Source organism: Neovison vison, chromosome 1, assembly GCF_020171115.1.
Source record: "Neovison vison isolate M4711 chromosome 1, ASM_NN_V1, whole genome shotgun sequence".
Classification (NCBI taxonomy): domain Eukaryota; kingdom Metazoa; phylum Chordata; class Mammalia; order Carnivora; family Mustelidae; genus Neogale; species Neogale vison.
In genome coordinates this window covers 13,805,712-13,827,424 of record NC_058091.1, presented here as the reverse complement: position 1 = coordinate 13,827,424, position 21,713 = coordinate 13,805,712, and the positions used below count along the sequence as shown (strand labels likewise).

Below are 21,713 nucleotides of genomic sequence, written 5' to 3'. Positions count from 1 at the left end.
CGAGACAGTAGTCCTGCTCCAAAATCAGTTTATAAAACGTCCTGACGTAAGAGTTCCAGTTCCCACATCCGAGGGCTGGAGGCCTCAAGGCAAGGGAAGGATTTTTTTTTTTTTTAGTGATGGCAGGGGAATGGGTGGAATTATTTATTAGGTCTTCGAGGACGACTGGCACCGTATTATTAGTCATGTTGAACTTTTGCAGAGTGGTCACCACTAAGTGGTGACCGTGCATTCCATGCGCTCAGCTTACACCCCAGGGAAACCACGGGGTTTAAGCTCCCCAGTCTCCGAATCCCGGTCTTTTGCGGCTCTCCCTCTTGCTTTTCTGCAGCCTGAGGGAGATTTAATACTGGATTTACCTCTAAGCATTCCGTTAATTTGGCGGCAAGTGTGGTGGGGCAGGGCTGAGATGATGTGAGTTCTGCCAAGTGCTGGGTGGATCCGCTTGGTGCAGAATTGTGATAATGAGTCCATCATGGTGTATAGCATTACTTTTCATCTTTTAGGATGTTGCTTTAAATTAGTGTTTTTCTGGATTACTGAAATGTGGGCATCCCGTTAAGTTTTGCACCTGAGTGATAGCGTCCCATTCGCTTGCCTTAGCCTGGCCTTGGAGCTGGGGTGGAGGGTTGAAAAGACAGGTCTTACCCTTCAGGTTTACATATTATGGGAAAAGATATCGGACAGTTACCAATTCAGTGCAGAAAAGAGCAATGGAAAAATAATGGGGTAGAGAGTGGGGGCATAGAGTAATGACTTCCATTGGTCAAGAGCTTTGAATCAAGATCTGACTATTGGGAGGGTTTGTTCCAGAGCTATAAGGATGTCTAGAGTGCATTGAACAAGTGTAAGATTGGGAGGTTAGGTCAGAGAGAGAGAAGCCAGGTCCTGTAGGATTTTGTATGTTTACATGTGGAGTTTTGAGTTTCTTCTGCTTGCTGTGGTAATTGGAGGGATTTCAGTGATTTGTTGAATGAATGTTAAAACTACAGTAGTTTTTTGTCTTCTAGGCATTTTGTAAATGTTAGCCTTTAAGTCTTACAATAACCTTGGCATTATTTTCATTTTTGATTGTAAAAGTGTAGTTTGATTCTTGCAGAACTACACAGTTACTAAGCAGAAATTCCAGTCCCATTCTGCTTGATAAGTCCATGTACTTTCCTCTGTGTTATACTGAGGAATGATAGTATTTGCTGGAAGCCTGACTGTTTATAGTACATTTTCACATTACTTCCCCATTTGACCTTGGAGATCATTACTCTTCTTTTCTTTTCAGATGTAGACAAATGTATGAAATTTGAGGGGAAGAACAGTTTTCATTTAATTGAGCACCTGCACTATATTGGCTCTTAATTGCTGCTTAAAAGCTATTCTCTGGCAGTTATTTATTTTTTTCAGGAAAAGGCTAAGATACATTATTGGAAAAATTAGGATTATTGTAGCAATAGAAGTTAATGCACATAGTTAAGCATAGTTTATTGCAAACTAGAATAGTTTATGAAAGTCTTTTTCAGGGTATTTCAGGGTAATGTTGATTTTAGCTGTTAGAGCTTTAATCAATTAAAAATTTAATTAATCAATTTACTCAAATTTAATTATTATGAAAATATTTTTAAAGGACTTTTTTTTTTAAAAGATATTATTTATTTATTTGACGGACAGAGATCACAAGTAGGCAGAGAGGCAGACAGAGAGAGAGGAAAGGAAGCAGACTCTCTGCTGGGCAGAGAGCCCAATGTGGGGCTTGATCCCAGAACCCTGGGATCATTACCTGAGCCGAAGGCAGAGGCTTTAACCCACTGAGCCACCCAGGTGCCCCTATTATGAAATATTTTTAATTGGCAACTTGTTCAGTGGAGTGATGACCGTCTGTTAATTTCATTTTTAGTGAGAAACTTGGGCCTATTTTGAATTTTACTAGATGTATCAATTTCTTCCTGCACATCAATATCAGAATTTTTGCATTTTTAGGTGCAAAATGAAGCACAGTGAGAGATGCTCTCTTTTAGCAAATTCTTATTGCAGACCTGCAGCATGCAAGACATCGTGGAGTATTTGAGAATTATTGGGAGATGGTACCTGCCCTTGTGCTTACTATCTGGGACTGCTGTCTGATAGACATAGCAGATGCTCAATAAATAATCTTTGAATAAAAGCATCATGAACTTGGAAGAAGCTAAGGGGTATAGCAATAACACGACACTGGAAAAGTCAAACACATCACGTTACATTGGGAATTTTTAGAGATCAGAGGAGTTACTTTTATATGCCAGGATAAGGGCGTAATCTGTTGGACAGGGTTTCTTCATTTCAGCACTGTTGACATTTTGGGTCAGATAACTTTTTGTTGTCGGGGGCTGTCCCTTGCATTGTAGGGAGTTTAACAGCATTGTTAACAGCATTGTAGGGAGTTTAACTCCTACTGTCTCCAAACATTGATATGTCCCTCCCAGACTTTGCCAGATGCCTCTAGAGGCAAACCTGTAGATGAAAATCCGTGCTGTTGAAGATGGCTTTTGAGGGACTGGGGAGGAGGATTGCATGGTGTAAGGAACTTACAGGGGCAAGTTTAAAGGTAAGTGCAGTTATCAGAAAACATGAATTTGATGTGATGTAAGGGGGGTAGTGAGTAAAATGGGCTGATACAGAATGATGCTGGATATGGATATAGATGTGTTTTGTATGCACACTTACAAGTTGGAATTTTATTTGGAACGTAGGAACCTAATAAGTTGTCGAGTGAAAGGCTGACAAAAAATCTTTAGGAAAATGAATCTGGCAGTTACATGTGTGTAACCTGTATTAGCAGATAGAGAAGATACCTGGAGAGGTCAGGGAGCCATAAAAGTAGTCCAGGAGAGAAATAATTCTGGATGAGTAGTAATAATAGAATCAGTGAGGATTATTAGAATGTTTAAGAGAGTAGGATTTAGCAATAAACTGCATGTGCGGAAAAGAGAACTTTTTTTTTTTAAGAGGACATTTTAAATTTGAGAGAGAGGGAGATTGGTAGTGCCATTAAAGAAACGGAGATTACACAGTGAGAAATGGGTTTTAGAGGAATGTGACAAGTTAAATTTTAAGTATAGTGATTTTGTTTACGCTTCTTCAGAATTGCTATTCCAACTGAATGAGTTTTGATTAACTGCTGTTGTAGGCCACTTGCAAATTAAGTTCTGTTTTTTCTGAACATCAGCTTTGTAGACAAATACTTTAGGTATAATTGCCTTTTAGACATCTGTTTAGTGCCTATTGTAGCATAATGTTGGGTCCTGAGGAAACAAGAATGAAGAAAACGACTTTTTGTCCATTAATGAGACAATGTGAGAAGTCTGGGTATACATGCTGATTCTATTCCCTGAGCCACTCTTTCCCATTTCCTTATTAGATACAGTCCTGAGACAGGGGTAAACCGCTGAGGTTATTACCTTGCTGTAATGTTGTCATCTGGTATGGTAAAGTACTGTGGAATACCAAAGAAGGGCAGTTAATTCTGCCCAGGGGTTAAAGTGCCCTTTAGGTTGAAACTCGAAGTCTGCTGAGGTAAGCCAAGTGTCTGTCCTAGGCAGAGAGGGCAGCGGAAGCAAAGGCAGATAGGAGCAACAAGGCACGGCTTATAATGAAGATAACCATATAGATGTATTGTTTGTGCAGACAGCTGCAAATTCCATGGCCCTTAAAACGTTAGACTTCTTGTTCCAATAGGCTTCATGCCAAGACTGTGTTGCTCTACTTTTATCTTTCCCTAGGTTCCAAAAGTTACATTTGTTAATCTAGAAATAACTAATTTAGATTAGTGAGTAAAGTGGAAGCCAATGTCAGTTCACAGAACAGAATCTGCCAATTACTCTGCATGTGTTCATAAAACACCTATTGATACGTATCTTTAACTTACATTGTTAGGATTATGTAGGTACTGTGATGATTTCTAACCAGCTGTATGTTCTAACGGATGGGAAGTTTAAAAATTGATGAAAAGGTCTTTTCCGACTTCATTAGTTCAGCTCTCATACCTTCCTATGGGGCTGGGAATGAGGGAGTGGAGACAGGTAAGGGGGGAAATAACTAGACTTTTAATAGCTTATTTACAAATGAAGTCTAACATTTGAGACCCTTCATAATCTCTCCATCTTTTCTAATTATTAACTATTAGGTCAAGCGAAATTTGGTAATAATATATTGTAATATTTAGTAACATGTAGATAAGTCCTTTTCATTTAAAAAGGAAACCAAAAGAAACAAACTAGGAGACACAGGGTTGCATGGGCCTTTTGCAGAACAGAATATGGTCTAATGAACAGGACTTGCTGTATTTTTAAGTTGTGTAGGTCACCGAAAACCATCTTCATCAAATGTTCTGGTGAAGATAGAGTGCCTTTCATAAGCAGAATGTTACAAGGGAGAGGGATTTTTCTCAAAATAAAATTCTCTGATGTATTTGATAATATTTGGCCAGCTTTAAAATCCCAAGAATAAACTAGCAAAATTACTCTGAAAGTTAGCACAAGTTAAGGCTCTAAAGAAAATCTGGTAATTAATACAGGTTGACTTATGAAAAGAAACCCATTAGCCCACAATAAAAGTTTTAAATTTATGTAGTATATATATATATGCTTACAAAGATTCATTCTACTGTAGATTCCAACAAATAGAAAAAGGCATGCAATTGGGGAAGTTAACTGAATTTCTTGTAATTCTTTAACACTTCAGTCATATAGCCTTAATAATTAAATCATTTTTTCCCCTCTGGGCATCCTACTTGTAACTACTGTAAGTTTAACACTTATCTACCAGGTAGAGCTCTTCTTATAATTGTAATCCTTTGTGTATCTCACATTTTCAAAAGCTTGAGTCAGTATTTCCAACTTCTCTCACTTCTTTATGGAATAACGGACTTTTCCTACAGTTCTTTTCTTTCTTCCTTTGCTATCCCCTTCTCTTCACTAGGTAAACCAGTTGAATTTACTACTCTTCCTTGTAGTAGTAATTTTCACCCTGGGAGAACAATGGGGTGTCTCCCATTGTTGTGTCTGTAGTAGTTCTTACCCCGGGAGAATAATGGGGTACCCCGTCTCCTTTTGATATATCAAGTACAGTACTCCGTGTTCCTGTCAATACCAAGAGGTCCTTTATAGCTGTGCTGCCTCAGTCAGACATTCCCAGGCTTCCTTCCCCTTTAGGCCTTACTTCTCTGGGGTCTGACTTGTCACAAAGGAGCTAATCATAACCAGGAATCCCATGGCAAATAAGAGCCACTAAACTTCTTATAAATCTTCCGAAGAAAAAGTGCTGATAAAGATCATGCCGATTCAGCTTTAAGCTCACTTTAAACAATTCTCCTTTCACAAAGGTGAAGTCATTTGTCTCATCTGTCAATGTATTTTGGAGAATCTTTTTTGTCTCAGCACATCAGTGCCTTCAAAGCTGACTTTAGTGTACATTTCAATGAGGAAGGGAGTGTGCAGAACTGGCAGAGTCTTAAGCTCTAACTTCCAGTTTGTAGGTAATACTGTGCTTGAGGACCAAGTTAAATGACACCATAGTAGCCTAATCTGAAAATGACCATCGGTGCAATGTCATGAAAAAAAGGGGTGGCAGTTGGAAGGGCTGTTCTAGACTTAAGCAATGTAACCACCAGATTTCATGTGTGATCCTTAGTTGGATCCTGGTCTGAAGTCAGTTAAGGTCTCTGGGAAGAACTGAGGGCATTTCAATTGGGTACTTGAAGATATTAGGGAATAACTGTGAATTTTGTTAGTGTGATAGTAAATGGTTAAGGAGAATATCCTTATTTTTAACAATGCAAGTGGAAATGTTTTAATGATATTTGTAACTTCTAACACCAAGAAAATACAGAAGCATTATTGTAATTAGGTAACACATATGGGTGTTTGTGCCAGTTACCCAGTTGTTGCCCCTTGGCAACAAATTACCTATCATTGCCCTACTCTGTGATGCTGCAGCTGGACCTGTGTCCTTTGTCAGTAAGGGGTGGTAGGAGACATGGAGGAAGGGGTTTCTCTTCTGGTTTCTGATGTGGGGGCACAGCTGCCCGGGGTGCTCTAGGACCATGTGTTAACAGGGTGCCAAGATACTTAGTCCACATTACTCTGGATGTTTCTGTAAGGTGCTTTTGGATGAAATTAACATTTAAATCTATGACCTCTGAGTAAAGCAGAATGCCCTTCATAATGTGGATGGCTTCATCCAAACAGCTGAAGGCCTGAAAAAAGACTGGCCTCCCCTGAATGAGCGAGTTCTCCACGCGGGTTGCTTTGGGACTGGAACTGCAGCCCGAGTTCCCCTGGCTCTCCTCCAGCCTGCCTGCTCACGTTGCAGATTTTGAACTTGTCAGCCTTCACAAGTTCTGTCTGCCAATTCCTCCTAGTAAGTCTCATGTATCCTATGGGTTCGGTTTCTCTGAAGGATCCTGACTAATTAAGATATATAAACGGATGCTTAACCCTCCCAACAAGTTTTGCGGACACCCTGGTGGGAGGCTGCTTGCTTACCATTCCAGAGGGTTTGAGGTTTTTGTCTGCAAGGCCTGATCCACGTCCACCTGCAGACCAGCTCTGGCCCAGGAACTGTGCTGTTAAGTGGGCTAGAGCCATGGTGTCTCGAGTAGGTCTGACTCTACCTTGGGGGAGCCCCTTCGAAAGGTGTTCTTCCCTGGGTTCTCTTTCTCATTCCTAGTATATGAGTTGCTCTTATCTCCTAATAGCTTATCCTTTTACGAGTTAAAAAGTCTTTGTTATCCAAATTACCCCTGTTCAAATTCATGGTATGGTTTCTGCCTCTCAATCGGACTTAGACTAGTACAGTATTTATTATCATATTATTTTATGTTTGAAGTTTTTCATCAAATTTGTGATCATTTATTAAATGTTTTACATAAAATACTGTTTTTGTTTGTTTACCTCTTATAGGAAAAGTCCAAAATATATAACCAGAGTCATGTTTGTATTGTATATTTTTTACTAATACACTAAGAGAAGATTTATATAAATTATCTGTCTTAAAAATACACACATTACTTCTGTATGTGTATCTGAGTTAACTCATGTGTTTTTTAAGAGAATACTAGTGAGTACTTAACACACAATGTAATTTGCTATGAATTTTCAAAAGCTATAAAAGTCTTTAATAAGTCAGACTTTTTTGGAAATAATTTCTACTAAAGATTCATAATCAGCATAGTCCTTCAAGGACTGTACAAGTTCATCCAGTAGATACCCCCCTTGCATAAAAGTTTCAAGATCATGAAGTGACTTGTTTATTCTGTGATCTGTGACCCGGTTCTGTGGAAAATTATATGTTCTTATTTTCTCTGACCTTCCTTTAGTTCCAACCTATATAAAAAGATATGAGATAGTTAGATTCAGGCAACTAAACTGATAAATTTAACTTATCTGGAGATTAAGCTCTTGATTTATAATTTAAAACACAATGTAAGAACCAAGTTTTAAACATTTTCAATCCTCAAATAACACAGGAACATAATGGAAAAACTAAATACTGGCTTTAAAGGCCAACAAATTTATAGCATTTGATCTTCTCTCTGCCATTTCAGTGCTATATATATATATGAAACTTCTGTGAATTAATCTGATCATTTTCAGTGATGAGACAGTAGTAAATTCCCTTAGGAGTAAATTAATAAAGGGCTCTGTAATTATAGAATTAAATACCAAACAGGAAGAAAGTTCAGTTTGCTTTCCAACTTTCTTCCATAATTTTCAAAGTATTAAAAAATGGGGATTCCATATACCTTTTTTTAGTAACTTTGATTGGAAGTCTGAAAAAACAAGCCCTTGAATATAGAAACTAGGGCAGAGATTACAATTACTATAAAACAAATAAAACCCCCTAGGTTGAGCTACTTGAATTATTTCCTTATTTTAAGAAATACATTGAAACAGTTTTAACATATATAAAAACTAGGTTATCTAAAAGTATTTTTATCTTTCAGAGCATCTTCTAAATCCAGTTTTACCTGAATCTTTCTAGCACTGTATCTTTTCCTTGTTTCTTCCTCTAGATACATGCTGTACAGTTTTGCACGTAGCTTTTTCATAGCCATCTCTCTGTTTTTCAGTTGAGATCTCTCTTGTTGGCATTCAGAAACAACACCTGAATAGTGTTATGAGAATTATTAAAGAGTTTTAGTAGGAAAATCTTCTTCATTTATTATCAAGGAATACTCGTTTTCTTTTTCTTCTTCCTTTATGAGGAGAAAAAACAGAACTCTAATAAAAAAGAAGACTATTAACAAATAACTTTTATAGAGTTCTCAGAAAACTGAAAATTTAAGCTTAAGCTACATTGCAAAATATATTCATTGAAAGCAGACATAATGGAACAATAAGCACTTATCATTTAATATGGATTATTTTCCCATATCCTTAGCTAGCCACCATAATTTTTTTAAAGTAATAAGAACAAAAATAAGTTAATCCTACTGAAGATAGTCACTATTCATATTTTTATGAGGATTTTCATCCACTTTTTTTCCTATTCCTGTTTAGATACTATGTATTACATAGACATCATCTTAAAGTATAACCTGAGGAGTTCCTCATAAACCTAAACATAAAAGTCAAAAACCTTTCAGTCCAGTCCTATAACCACTGCTGATCCGTGAGAATTATGCCTATCTGAGACTGGTCACTGCAACAGATTCTTGTATTCTTTCTAGGAACTGAGGTTTGCTATCCATGTGCTTTATCACATGTAAATCACTGCAGTAATGACTGTCAAGCACATTTGGTTCTTCCTGATAGTAGAATTAAGACTTAAGAAACACTTAGATAGGGGCGCCTGGGTGGCTCAGTGGGTTAAAGCCTCTGCCTTCGGCTCAGGTCATGATCCCGGGGTCCTGGGATGGAGCCCCACATCGGGCTCTCTGCTCAGCAGGGAGCCTGCTTCCATTCCTCTCTCTGCCTGCCTCTCTGCCTACTTGTGATCTCTGTCTGTCAAATAAATAAATAAATAAAATCTTTTAAAAAAAGAAACATTTAGATATAGCTCTATTGCCTATCTACAGTCAGAACTGCTGGAAGTTTGTGAGTGGACTTCATGGAGAAGTAAGCCTGGAGTTAAGTGTAGTAATTTGCAGGTGAGCATGTTTCTGGGTAGCGAGTTCAAGTTTTCATTTTTCTCAAAGGAGTCCAAGAACTAGTGATGTAGAGCATTTTCTGACAAAGAACCACCCATGACAATGACTTCATTCTGAGGATTTCCTTTTATTTATTTTTATTATTTTAAGTAAGGCTCCACACCAGCCTGGGTATTGAACTCATGACCCTAAGATCAAAACTCACATGCTCTACCTGACTGAGCCAGCCAGGTGCCCTGGATTTTTTTTTTTTTTTCTTTTTAATATTTATAAAGTGTAAGCTTCAAGAAGCTATCTGGAAGGACTATCCACACCTTTTCTTCATGGTCGCCAGTATGGGCTTAGATCCTTCCATCTTCCTGGCTTTGCAGAGTTGCGTCTAAGGATTCTAAATAAAGTACTTAATAATAATCCTTAGTATTATATATTCTGGTAATTAAGGATCTATTACAGTGGAAAATTAGTCAAGTTATTCAGAATCTGATTTCCTTCTTCCAAGTTTTATGTTGCAGGGATAAGTGCATACCTGTTGGAAGATGAACTATCCGGACAGCACTGTCTGTGGTATTTACATGCTGTCCTCCAGCTCCACTGGCTCGCTTAGTATCAATTCGCAAATCTTTTGGGTTAATTACCAGATTAATCTATACACAAGAGGAAATATTAGGATTTAAAAATATCACATGTATATGAATTGTTCAAAGGCAAGAACTCTATCCATTTATAAATAAATACATGTCACATACAGAATTGATAGAAGATTAAGAAAGTTTAATTTTAAGAATAGAAAGTAGTTGGAAGGATACCATTTTTAAAACACCTAAGAGTGGTGGATCAAAATATAATACAAAACAAATCCTCAAAAACTAGACTTCTCTGTAAATTACCCTCTTTTTACCACATGAACAGAAGAACTTAGTTATATGTTAATATTCAAAATGGGAATATAGGAACTAATGTGAGCTTTTTTGGATTCTTTGAGTTTAAAAAACAACATAAAAAATGCTAGCTTAAGAACTATGAGAAGGCTTACTTTGTTTAATTTTAAGTAAAGAAGGGCTTAAACATATTTCAAGGCAGAGGAGAGGCACGTGGAAACTGGCACAGGACAAAAGCCCTGTATGAACACTGTAACAAGAGATTTACATTTTAGCGTGACTGGGTTATGAAGCAGCAATTCTGTTCAGTAGTTACCCTTGTTAAAACAGGATTCTTGCTACTCTGGAAAAATCAGATAAAGCAAAAATCGTTATGAAAGTAATCAGTATTAAGCCCTATTTTAATTATGCCCTAATTTAATTATTTAATAATGTTTCTCCTATAAAGATGATCTCAGGGGGCGCTTGGTTGGCTCAGTGGGTTAAAGCCCCTGCCTTCGGCTCGGGTCATGATCCCAGGGTCCTGGGATGGAGCCCCACGTCGGGCTCTCTGCTCAGCGGGGAGCCTGCTTCCCTTCCTCTCTCTGCCTGCCTCTCTGCCTACTTGTGATCTCTGTCTGTCAAATATATAATCTTAAAAAAAAAAAATAAAGATGTTCGCAGAATAGCTCCTTTAAGCTTAATGGTGGAGAAAAATTAATAAATAGTACAAGATTACTTCCTTCCTTTATACATCTTTAATTGTTACCATCTATTGTGAAATTATACTTTTTGGATTGAGGTAAGAGATTTTCCCCAAAAAAATATGTGATGAAGGCCAAATGAGAAGAAAAGGAATTTAGTATTGAATATCACTTCAGTAAAGTGAGTTATAACTCCGGGGGCAAAGCACTGTGCTGGGCCCAGGATTCCAAGGGGAGACTGTGATGCCTTACCTCGGTCGGTTGGGGTAAGATTGCTACAGTCATGGTGCTAGTGTGGATGCGGCCTTGCTTCTCTGTCTTCGGCACTCTTTGTACCCTGTGCACACCTCCTTCAAATTTCATGTGCTTATAGGCTTCTAAACCCCCAATGCTGGCAGATGCATGTCTAAGGCCACCTTGAAAATATTGGGAAAACAGAATTATTATTCTTGCTATTTATAAGCAGTTGGCCATCACTTCCACCATCTTGAATGTATTTAAAAGAGCTATATAAGCATACAGAATGTAAAGCATATTGAAAAACTTTAGCAAGCCCATGAAACTCAGTGTTTTAATACTTAATACCTTGACCGCTAATAACCACTAAACATAAAGCATTTATGGTATTAATGAACTGATTCAATGACACACCTAAAAGACCACTTTTAAAAGACCATTAATCATTCAATGGTGACTAGTGAATGATTAACATTTTATAGGCCACTTCAAAATTGGCATATTTGCATTCAAAATTATTAAGTAAATGATGAGCATAAAATCAGGTAAGCTTCCTTATCAAAAAATTCTAAAGCTTAGTCATGGTCTTTCCAACACTTATCCTAGGACACACGTAGATAAACTAAATCTGTACTATTCCCAAAATGAATTAAACAGTTTACTGACCTATTTCACTTGGAAAATATTCCAGGGTTTCAAAATGCCACCTTTTAAATGCAGCGTATTGCTGATACATATCAAACATCTCTGAAGTAAACAACATTGCCTCCTGACCCCCAACTCCAGCAGTTACCTCCAGGATCAAATCACTTTCATCTGTTTCTTCTGAGGGAACCAAAAGTAAAATAATCTGTAAATACAAAAATATCACCCCTCCTATAATTAGTAATTATTTAAAACTTAAAAAATAAAACTAAATCATTAGATGCAGGATGCTAAATATTCAATTTAAAGTTTCTCTAAGCAAAGAGTACTGCTGATTGATTTTCAACTATCTTGCACATGAAAACCATATAGTAATGTATAACTTCTATAAAATATTAGTGTAACAGCTATATTACAAATGCTGTAAAATCCAGCTGAAACTTGCGCACTGCTTTGTTTTGTTTCTTTTTGGTGTGCATGTGTAATTTATGTCAGTCTTCTATTCAGTTAATAAGAGTTTGTTGTGATAGGGCACGATATTGTGTGTAGAATGCAAAGAAGATTCTGACTCTTATCTTTTTGAAATCTATAGACTAGTACAGCAGAAAAGAAAAAAAGAACTTGAAATTGTATCTTTTTAAGCTTCTTTAATTTGGAAGAGAAATTTGTAATACTGGGACTGAAAAGGCCGTAAGAAATGATGTATGATCCGGCCCAGTTCCCTTATTTTCAATGTAAAGGAAAGTGAGGTTAACAGAGACTAAATGACTTGCTAAAGGGAAAAGTGTTGGCAGAGCAGACATGAGAACTCAAATGCTCCTGCCCTGATCATTCCTCCTCCGGCTAGGATGTCTTTCAGCCTTCAGTAAGTACTAATACAGAATAAAAGCTTCTTAGGTTAGGTGAATTGAGTAAGAAAAGCTACCAACATTTTATTGGTCCCTTAATATATGAACAGGTACTCTGCTAAGCACTTTAAATACTTTAATTGTTAAATCAATCCTGGGAAGATAGCATTAACAGATCTACCTAAGATGTGAAAACTAAATTTAACTAAGCTTAGTTTAGTTGAATAATACAGTTTACCAAAAACATACAACTGGAAAGTGGAAGAACTAGAACTTGAGCCCAGATCTGCCTGAATCTCGAAATATCACACTTCATATTGGTTGGACTTATAGTTGTTACTACTTCTCCATCTCCCTAGCCTATGCCAATAATACAACATGAATATTCAAATCTTGAGTAAATGATTGAATTTATGTTTGTTAATTACTAGTCAATGAACAGAAACCTTTAATACATATGATGTCTTATTTCACAAAAAAATTAGAAAATGGGTAGAAGGCAAGTTACATGAGGCTTTACACTTCATGGTAGAAGTGGTCTCTGGAATGGGTGGTAAAGACATTAACTTTTGATGAGTCCATATTTGTTTAGATAAAAGACAGAATCTTTAAATTAACCTCCCCCTTTTCTGGGCTCCTTCCTCACCTTGCCATGTCCTTTTACTTATATCCTCAGAGATAACTACTGTAAATCTTTTTCTTTTTTTTTTTTTTAAGGATTTTATTTGTCAGAGAGAGAGAACACAAGCAGGGGGAGCAGCAGAGGGAGAGGGAGAAGCAGACTTCCCACTAAGCAGGGAGCCCAGTGAGGAACTTGATCCCAGGACTCTGGGATCATGACCCAAGCGGAAGGCAGGCGCTTAACTGACTTAGCCACCCAGGTGTCCCACTACTATAAAATCTTTAAGCTCTAGTTTCCAGAATGAGCAAAGAGCGGTTCTAATTTAATATAATGATTACTCTTCATCTAATGCCTATAGATTCTCCTAGATGTAAGACTGAAGCACTATAGTTTAGTTCTAAAAGCCCAAGGGCCCACTCTAGGTCTGGCACTCTAATAATGCCAGAGACAAAACAGTAAAGAAATATTCCTGCTGCCAAGGAGCTCACCATATAGCACTGCTTCATAACCTTTTCTACCCATCATCTACCCCCACTCTGACCTCTCTTAAAAAACCTAAAGGTGGGTGGGATATAATACTGTTACTTATTTCATTGCTTTTCTGAAAAATCCTATCGATGTACAGTCACCTTTTTCCCACATCTCTCCAATCCTTTTGGTATAATAAAAATAGAACCACACAGAATATGGTTTTTCCCGCTTTAAAAAAATTTATAATTCTAAATACTAATAAGCTACTCGGTTCCTGAGTTGTTTTTATAAACTTCTAATAAAGTTCATTAGAAGTAATAGCACAAATGCTTATTCTCTGCAGGATCCCATACCTTATGCTTCAACTGAGTTATTTCATTTTGGCAGGAGGATATTTCATTCTCTGCAAGTTTCCTTAAGTCTTCATTTTCATCTGCAAAAATAAAGCAATAGGTTAAGTTTTCCTTAATGTCAAATTGCCAACAGAATCCAAGATTGTTATTTTATTATTATTGTAGCTGAAGGAAAAATAAATGTCCAACTTGTCCTTTTAATAACTGCATTAATTAAAAGTTGCATTTTATGCATTCATTTTTATTAGTAACTTAAACATTTTTCCTGATTACAGAAGTGTAAGTAAAATAAAAAAGAATCTACCAAAAAAAAGCTATTAAACTATTCTATAATTCTACCTCTATGAAATATTCATATTAACAAATATGCTTTTAGTTTTCCAACTTAGACTATACACTAATAGAAGGGGAACAGAAAGTTACATCAGTTAAACCACAACTGAATTAAAAAACAAATTATTTATTGTCCCTTTAATAAATATTTCATTAAAATAAATATCCACCCAATCATTCAGATTCTGCCTCATGGTCACATAATATTTACATGAAGTACTCCCTGCCCCACTCACTTTACTCGCTTACTTCATCTTTGAGTTTTCATTTTACTTTACAAAATATACCTTCTCATCTCTCTATCCTAGGACAATATGCAACCTACAGAAAGGAGAGAAGAGAAATTTTTTTTAGCTCTTACACATAACTCTTTGTTGAGCTCACTTTGGTGAAAGGTCAGACTGTTCCAGAGTATCGGTTTCTATGTTCATTAATGAAGATCTAACTATGCTGGGAATTAGAGATAATAATATGTAATATGTGCTCTCAAGGCAGGGTTTTAGATAATTTTAGTTTCTTTGTGAATTTTTCTCCCTAAAAAATACAAAGAGTAACAACCTAAAACACTAGGTGATTAAATATTAAAATGGTAGCACACTGAAAGATTGTTTCTGTGTATTTTGGGGATGGGCAGAAACCGGAAAGAAGCATTAACAAAAGGTAACACCAAAAACAGTGAAATAAGGCATGATGAGAAGTGGTAGGGAGGCAAGAAATTCTGGCAAGAATTTAGCACGGAAGAAATCTGGTGAAATGGCAAATGTGTTGAAGCAGAAAAAGGAAAAATGAATTCTAGTCCTATTTCAACCACTAAGTTCTCTTAGGCCAACATATACAATTTCTCTGAGACTCCATTATCTTGAGAAAAATGAAGGAGCTGGGCTGGTTGAACTGAAATGCAGTTCTTCTGTAAGGCTAAGGAAACTGGAGTTAAAGTCTACAAGTAATTTTAATTTTAATATGACTTTTTTTTATTAACCCCATATACCCAAAACATTATCATTTCAACATGTACTTTAAAAATATTACAAATTTTTTTTTGTAGGTCTTTGGAATCTGTTATTTTATCCTTATAGTACATCTCAATCCAGACTACATTACAGGTGCTCATCAGCCAAATGTGGCTACTGGCTCTAGAGGGTTTAAACTGAATAGTTATTCGCAGGCAATGGAAATATTCTAGTTCTTTCTCAGTATTATTAATCAACAAGTTTAAGAGTCTTTTTCTCTTCAACCTTTCAATTACCCACTTGTTGTCACCTCCCGCCCTTTTCCTACCCAAACTTCTGGATATTAAATACCATGTTTATTACTTCTCTTGTTAATTCTCATTTACTTCTCAAGTTCTTACACTGGATTTCATAATCATAATAATAACACCATTTTTATTAAAATCACCCATGACAAAATTGCCAAATCTAAAGACCTATTTCAGTGTGAGCTGAAAAGCTGAGCTCTTTTTAAATCAGGCATCAACAATCCCTTACTTAAAATTTTAATTTTTTTTTTTAGCTTCATTTATCTTATTCAAGGTCCCAAAGGTCTGCCTATTCTTTCTTTTTTTTACTCTTTAAATTTTTTATTTTTTATTAACATATAATGTATTATTAGCTCCAGGGGTACAGGTCTGTGAATCGCCAGGTTTACACACTTTACAGCACTCATCATAGCACACGGCCTCCCCAATGTCCGTAACCCAACTGCCTATTCTTTCTTGATCTTTTATAGCTTCCTCCTCTGCCTGCTCCTCAAATACTATGTATTTCTGTCTTTGTTAGCATCTTCTTTCTATCTCTACAAATTCTTCCTGAGTACTTTCATCTGCTTCAGAACTTTACTTTATCAAGTGTATGCAGAGGTTCTCATGAATATTCAGATTCTGTTTTTCTTGTATGCTAGTTTTTTTTTTTTTTCACCTATATTATGATCTTTATCTGAATGTCCTTAGGGTCCTCCTAGTTAAATATGGCTGCCCGTTCAGCATAAAATATCTTTTTCCTAAAATTTACCCAACCTTTATATTCTCATCTTAATTAGTAGTACCACTCACGTTCTGAACCCAGAAGCTTAACACTTCTCTTAGAATTCTGGCTGTTCTTCACTCTTCTCAGGACAGAAGCTGCCAGATCTGTCTTGTTGAGGTCCCTGACGACCACCACCTCTTCCTCGGACTGGTTTTTTTGTTTTTTTTTTAAAGATTTTATTTATTTATTTGACAGAGAGAGATCACAAGTAGGCAGAGAGGCAGGCAGAGAGAGAGAGAGAGGAGGAAGCAGGCTCCCTGTTGAGCAGAGAGTCCGATGCGGGACTCGATCCCAGGACCCTGAGATCATGACCTGAGCCGAAGGCAGCGGCTTAACCCACTGAGCCACCCAGGCGCCCCCCTCGGACTGTTTTAACAGCCTCCTCACTGGCCTGTCAGCCACCCAGGGCCCTGGAGAATATTCCCAATCCGTTCTCAACACTGAGGCCAACATTAATCTCTAAAAAGATGTCACTTCTCTGCTTAAAAACATATGCTAACTCCCCACAGTCTGTAAGAACAAATCCATTTTCTTGATCAGGAAGGGTTATCATCTGTCTTTCTGGTTTCAAGTTTCTATTACACTGTTGACACCCATACGTCCTCCGTGATCCTGCTGTATCCTAATCTTCCGATTTGATACCTTCTTCTTACAAGTCACCTCTGCCTTCAGTCTCCTTCTTTTGCACTGTCTGGCAACCTCCTGTGTTCTCTTCAAGATATATTTAAATGCCACCTTTTGCTTTTTATAACATTGCTGTTTATTGCAGAAATTAAAACAATTTATAGATTAAATTAAAACCCACTTATATTTTTACTTCTTAAACATCTCTCTTTTTCACTAGGCTGTGAGCTAAAAAGTAGTTCCATATTATTTTGGTAATTAGTGGTATCTGACATAAACTCAGGAGTTGCTGAATGATATTTTCTACTGTTATATAAAGGTGAGTTGTGTTTTGCCAGTAACAATTTTCTTTTTAATTTTTTATAAACATACATTTTTCCCCCGGGGTACAGGTATGTGAATCACCAGGTTTACACACTTCACAGCACTCACCATAGCACATACCCTCCCCAATGTCCATAACCCCACCCCCAACCCCCCTCCCCCCAGCAACCCTCAGTTTGTTTTGTGAGATTAAGAGTCACTTACGGGGGGCACCTGGGTGGCTCAGTGGGTTAAAGCCTCTGCCTTCGGCTCAGGTCATGATCCCAAGGTCCTGGGATCGAGCCCCACATTGGGCTCTCTGCTCAGCGGGGAGCCTGCCCCCCCCCCCCGCCTACTTGTGATCTCTGTCTGTCAAATAAATAAATAAAATCTTAAAAAAAAAAAAAAAGAGTCACTTATGGTTTGTCTCCCTCCTGATCCCATCTTGTTTCATTTATTCTTCTCCTACCCCCTTAACCCTCCCTGTTGCATCTCCACTTCCTCATATCAGGGAGATCATATGACAGTTGTCTTTCTCCAGTTGACTTATTTTGTTAAGCATGATACCCTCTAGTTCCATCCACGTCATCGCAAATGGCAAGATTTCATTGCTTTTGATGGCTGCACAGTATTCCATTGTGTATATATACCACATCTTCTTGATCCATTCATCTGTTGATGGACATCTAGGTTCTTTCCATAGTTTGGCTATTGTGGACATTGCTGCTATAAACATTCGGGTGCATGTGCCCCTTCGGATCACTACGTTTGTATCTTTAGGGTAAATACCCAGTAGTGCAATTGCTGGGTCATAGGGTAGTTCTATTTTCAACATTTTGAGGAACCTCCATGCTGTTTTCCAGAGTGGTTGCACCAGCTTGCATTCCCACCAACAGTGTAGGAGGGTTCCCCTTTCTCCACATCCTGGCCAGCATCTGTCATTTCCTGACTTGTTAATTTTAGCCCTTCTGACTGGTGTGAGGTGATATCGCATTGTGGTTTTAATTTGTACTTCCCTGATGCCGAGTGATATGGAGCACTTTTTCATGTGTCTGTTGGCCATCTGGATGTCTTCTTTGCAGAAATGTCTGTTCATATCCTCTGCCCATTTCTTGATTGGATTATTTTTTCTTTGGGTGTTGAGTCTGCTAAGCTCTTTATAGATTTTGGACACTAGCCCTTTATCTGATATGTCGTTTCCAAATATCTTCTCCCATTCTTGCCAGTAACAATTTTCTAACATTCTCTTCTCTACAGCTTGATCTTTAATATATTTAAACCTTAGATCCATTTGATTTTTAAGCTTGGCCTTAACCTATGAAACCAATTTAATTTTCCCCCAAAAGTATTTTTTCCCCATACGGTTAATTAATCCCCCCCACCACTCCAATTAGGGGGCATCTACTTTTTCTCTTAAATCACTTAATTTAGATGCTTCTTAACTCTCACCTAGACTATTGCATTAATCTTATTTTCCATGGCATCTGCAATCTCGTTTCAGGCTGACTTGGAACTACCACAAATCAAGCAAGAAAGCCATTTCTGTCAATCACTCCCGCAGTCTTAAAGCTTCTGCTAGCTCCCTTCTGCCAACAGGATAAAATCAACCTTTTTAGATTAGTATTTCACACCCCCACCCTTATAAAATGTCTCAACCTGCCACGGTCCATAACCTCTCCCCTTCCCTGGTTAACAAAGAGTACAGTGATTAAAAGCCTAAGATTTGGAGTAAGTCCAATCCAAACTCCTTTCCTTAGAAGCTGTTTAGCCTGAGCAGTTATTTTAGGTTTATGCCTCATGTTCCTCTTCTGATGCATAAGGCTAATAGTACCTACTTCACAGTTTGATATGTCAACTGGATGAGTTAATACTTAAAAATATTTAAGCAAAGCCTAGAGTACAGTAAAAGATCAGTAAAGGTTAAACTATTCTGAATATCCTCTAAGAAGGGACCTTTATGTTTGCACCAGGCCTTCCCAACAAGTTCTCCTTGCTTTCCCTAGGTCTGTTCAGGTACTGTTCTCACTTTCAGCTGTAGTATTAACTTTCTCTCCCTGAATACACTGTGACCCTCTCTAGAGCCATGCTAGCCAAAGTGCGGTCCATGAGAGCTTGCAGAAATGCAGAAGCTTAGGACCCATTCATGTTTAAATGCACACTAAATCACTAAGGAAACTTGTTAAAAACGCCAATTTCTAGGTCTCAGATTCTGAGTCCAAAGTCTTGGCTTTAGCATGCACCTCTCTTGGCCCTGTCGCGGGTGGTGAGACCACTCTTGGAGAAACACTGCTCTCAAGCCCATAACAGCTTGTCCTTGGTGAGTTTAAGATCATCCACCAGAGAGCAGGCAATCAACACACTGACATTCTGTAAAAGGGGGCAAAGCATTGTGCCAAAGGAGCATAAGGGCTCGAACATGAAAGATTGGGATGAGAATGCACACAACCATACCTTGACCTCTGATCCAAACCAAACCGGGTTGCAACTGCGTAAACAACTTCTAACCAAGGGAGGTGTGAACACCTGACCGGCGGCATAGTAGGAAAAGCAAATAAAGAGTCAAGAATCTGTTTTGAGTCCCGTTCCCCCGGGCCCGACCCTCACCGTGTAGCAAGTGCTCGGTCTCCTGCAGCTCCCGCTCCTTCTCGCTCAGCAGTTTAGCCGTCGCCAGCAGCTCAGACCCCCTGACCTGCAACTGGGCTTCAGACCCAGCCTGGCGCTCCAGAAAGGTCCGTAAGGGCCCGCCGCGGGCGAACAGCTCCTCCAGCGGCAGGCTACCGCAGTTGAGGTGCCGGCGGGCCGGGCTGACAATCTTGCGGGCCCACAAACACCGAGCAGCACCCCGCAAGAGCTGGGGCCGCATAGCTAAACTGCAAACACCGCCCTCAACCAGAGCCGGAAGTTCCGTACAGCGAATCTCGCGACACCGCGCGGAGTTTCGAAACCGGCGAGAACTGACCGGGGCCAGCCCGGCGCACGCGCCAGTTTTAAAGGGCCTCCCGAAAGCCTCGGTGGGAACTTCCGGCAGGCATTTAAACGCCGTATTATTCGCGGAGGCCGGAAGGGGGCGGAGCGGGAAGTGATCCGCGTTCAGAAGCCGGGTCGGCAACGCCTCTTTGAACGTGCGGGGGCGGTGTGTCGGGCGGGAGGGCGGGGCGCTGAAGGGTGTCGCTCGGATTTCTGACGTCGAGTTTTTACATCCCGAGCGCTCAATGAGGATCCCGAGTGCGGCAGTGGAGGGCGTTGTAGGCCGCTAGCGGGGCTGACGACAGCCTTTCCCCCTTCTCCTCGTTTCGACGGTAAGACTCGTGTTCATGAGGAAGGCGACCGGGGGAGTCATTTCCCCAAATCTTTCCAGCCTTTGTGGGCCGCGAAGTTCACTTGCTTTCAAACGACTTCGTGCCTCACCGAGTCTCCTGCCCGTCCCCCCTCACTGCGAGTTTTCGTTAGTACTTTTAAAACAGATCGAGGGATTCCAAGTTCCGATAAAGCAGAGCGCAGCAAAACCTTCACCGAGTCCTGCGTCCGGTAGCCCAGCCTCCATCTCCCTCCAACGATCTTGAGATAGCGGATTGGTGCTAGGGATGTGGACGCTGATTGGTGGAATGCTTTGCATTTTCAAAAGAGCTTTTCGCAGCCCACCTGAGGGATGGCTAGGAGGGTGTAAGGAGAACCAAGACAGTCCTTGGGAGGCAAGGGTTGACTCAGTCCGGGAGCTCCCACCACTTAACCAGTTTGCGCAGCGTCTGCTAAATGTTTTCATTGTTGAGAGAGCTGAAAACTTGGAATTTTTAAAATCAAGGGGTAATTACGGGAGCCCTCGGCCAGGTTAAATCATCCTTGAGTCCCCTAATCAAAACTGAGGCTAGGTATGAAATTCTTGTAAGATGAGCTTGCACTGTCTCCATTCCTTCCTTACAAATGAAAAGTGAAGTGGAGGAATGAGAGGACTCTCCAAATTATAGAGAGCAAAAATAGGTTTTGCAACTTAAAGAGCTCCAACTGATCACCTCAACTATTCGTTTCACTTTGTGTATTCAAGCCACACTACTTTATAAAATTGTATTTTCTTTAACATAGTGGTTGAATTAAAATTAACATTTTAATTTTGATCCGAGTATAGAACAGGACCGATAAGTCGTTTTTATCTTTATTAGAATCAGCTGTTGCCAAGTCTTAACTCTGAATTTTTTTCTTAACCGTAGAAATGAGGGGGAGTCACGTAAATTAGTATGATCAATCTCTCAGCTGAATTCTCAAGTCAACTCAAGAATATATTTATAAAAGGTGAAAAAATGTGAGAAAATAACTTTATGGAATGCTATGAAGAATCCAGCCAGAAATTATATTCCCTAAGACGCATAAGCAATTTAAGTAATATAAATAAGTGTACCTTTTATTCCTATGGTGTTACACCAATGAGGAAACAGTAACTTGTCTAAGGATACATTGGTGAATTCTTTATTAATTCAAAACATTTTTTAAAAGTGTAATGCATATGCATTTTACAATAATATCCATAGGTTTCCACAATATAGTTAAATGAAAACAACTGTAGTTTGATTTACTTTGAA

General features: G+C 38.7%; 1 protein-coding gene across 6 annotated transcripts; it reads right to left on the bottom strand.

The window, feature by feature from the left end:
* Positions 1–7,110: 7,110 nt before the first annotated feature.
* MTRF1L (mitochondrial translation release factor 1 like) lies at positions 7,111–20,035 on the bottom strand. Of its 6 annotated transcripts, XM_044243684.1 has the most exons (7): positions 19,744–20,035; positions 13,856–13,935; positions 11,583–11,766; positions 10,932–11,095; positions 9,645–9,762; positions 7,997–8,133; positions 7,111–7,352 (listed from the first exon to the last, which is right to left on the bottom strand). In XM_044243684.1, exons 1-7 carry the CDS (start codon positions 20,000–20,002, stop codon positions 7,152–7,154), a joined length of 1,143 nt encoding a protein of 380 aa, XP_044099619.1. In that variant the 5' UTR covers positions 20,003–20,035; the 3' UTR covers positions 7,111–7,151. The 6 variants fall into 6 exon arrangements, with proteins under 6 accessions (XP_044099619.1, XP_044099637.1, XP_044099628.1 ...); XM_044243702.1 differs by lacking the exon at positions 19,744–20,035 and having other exon boundaries at positions 11,583–11,741; positions 13,856–13,916; XM_044243693.1 differs by lacking the exon at positions 7,111–7,352 and having other exon boundaries at positions 8,041–8,224.
* Positions 20,036–21,713: the final 1,678 nt, after the last annotated feature.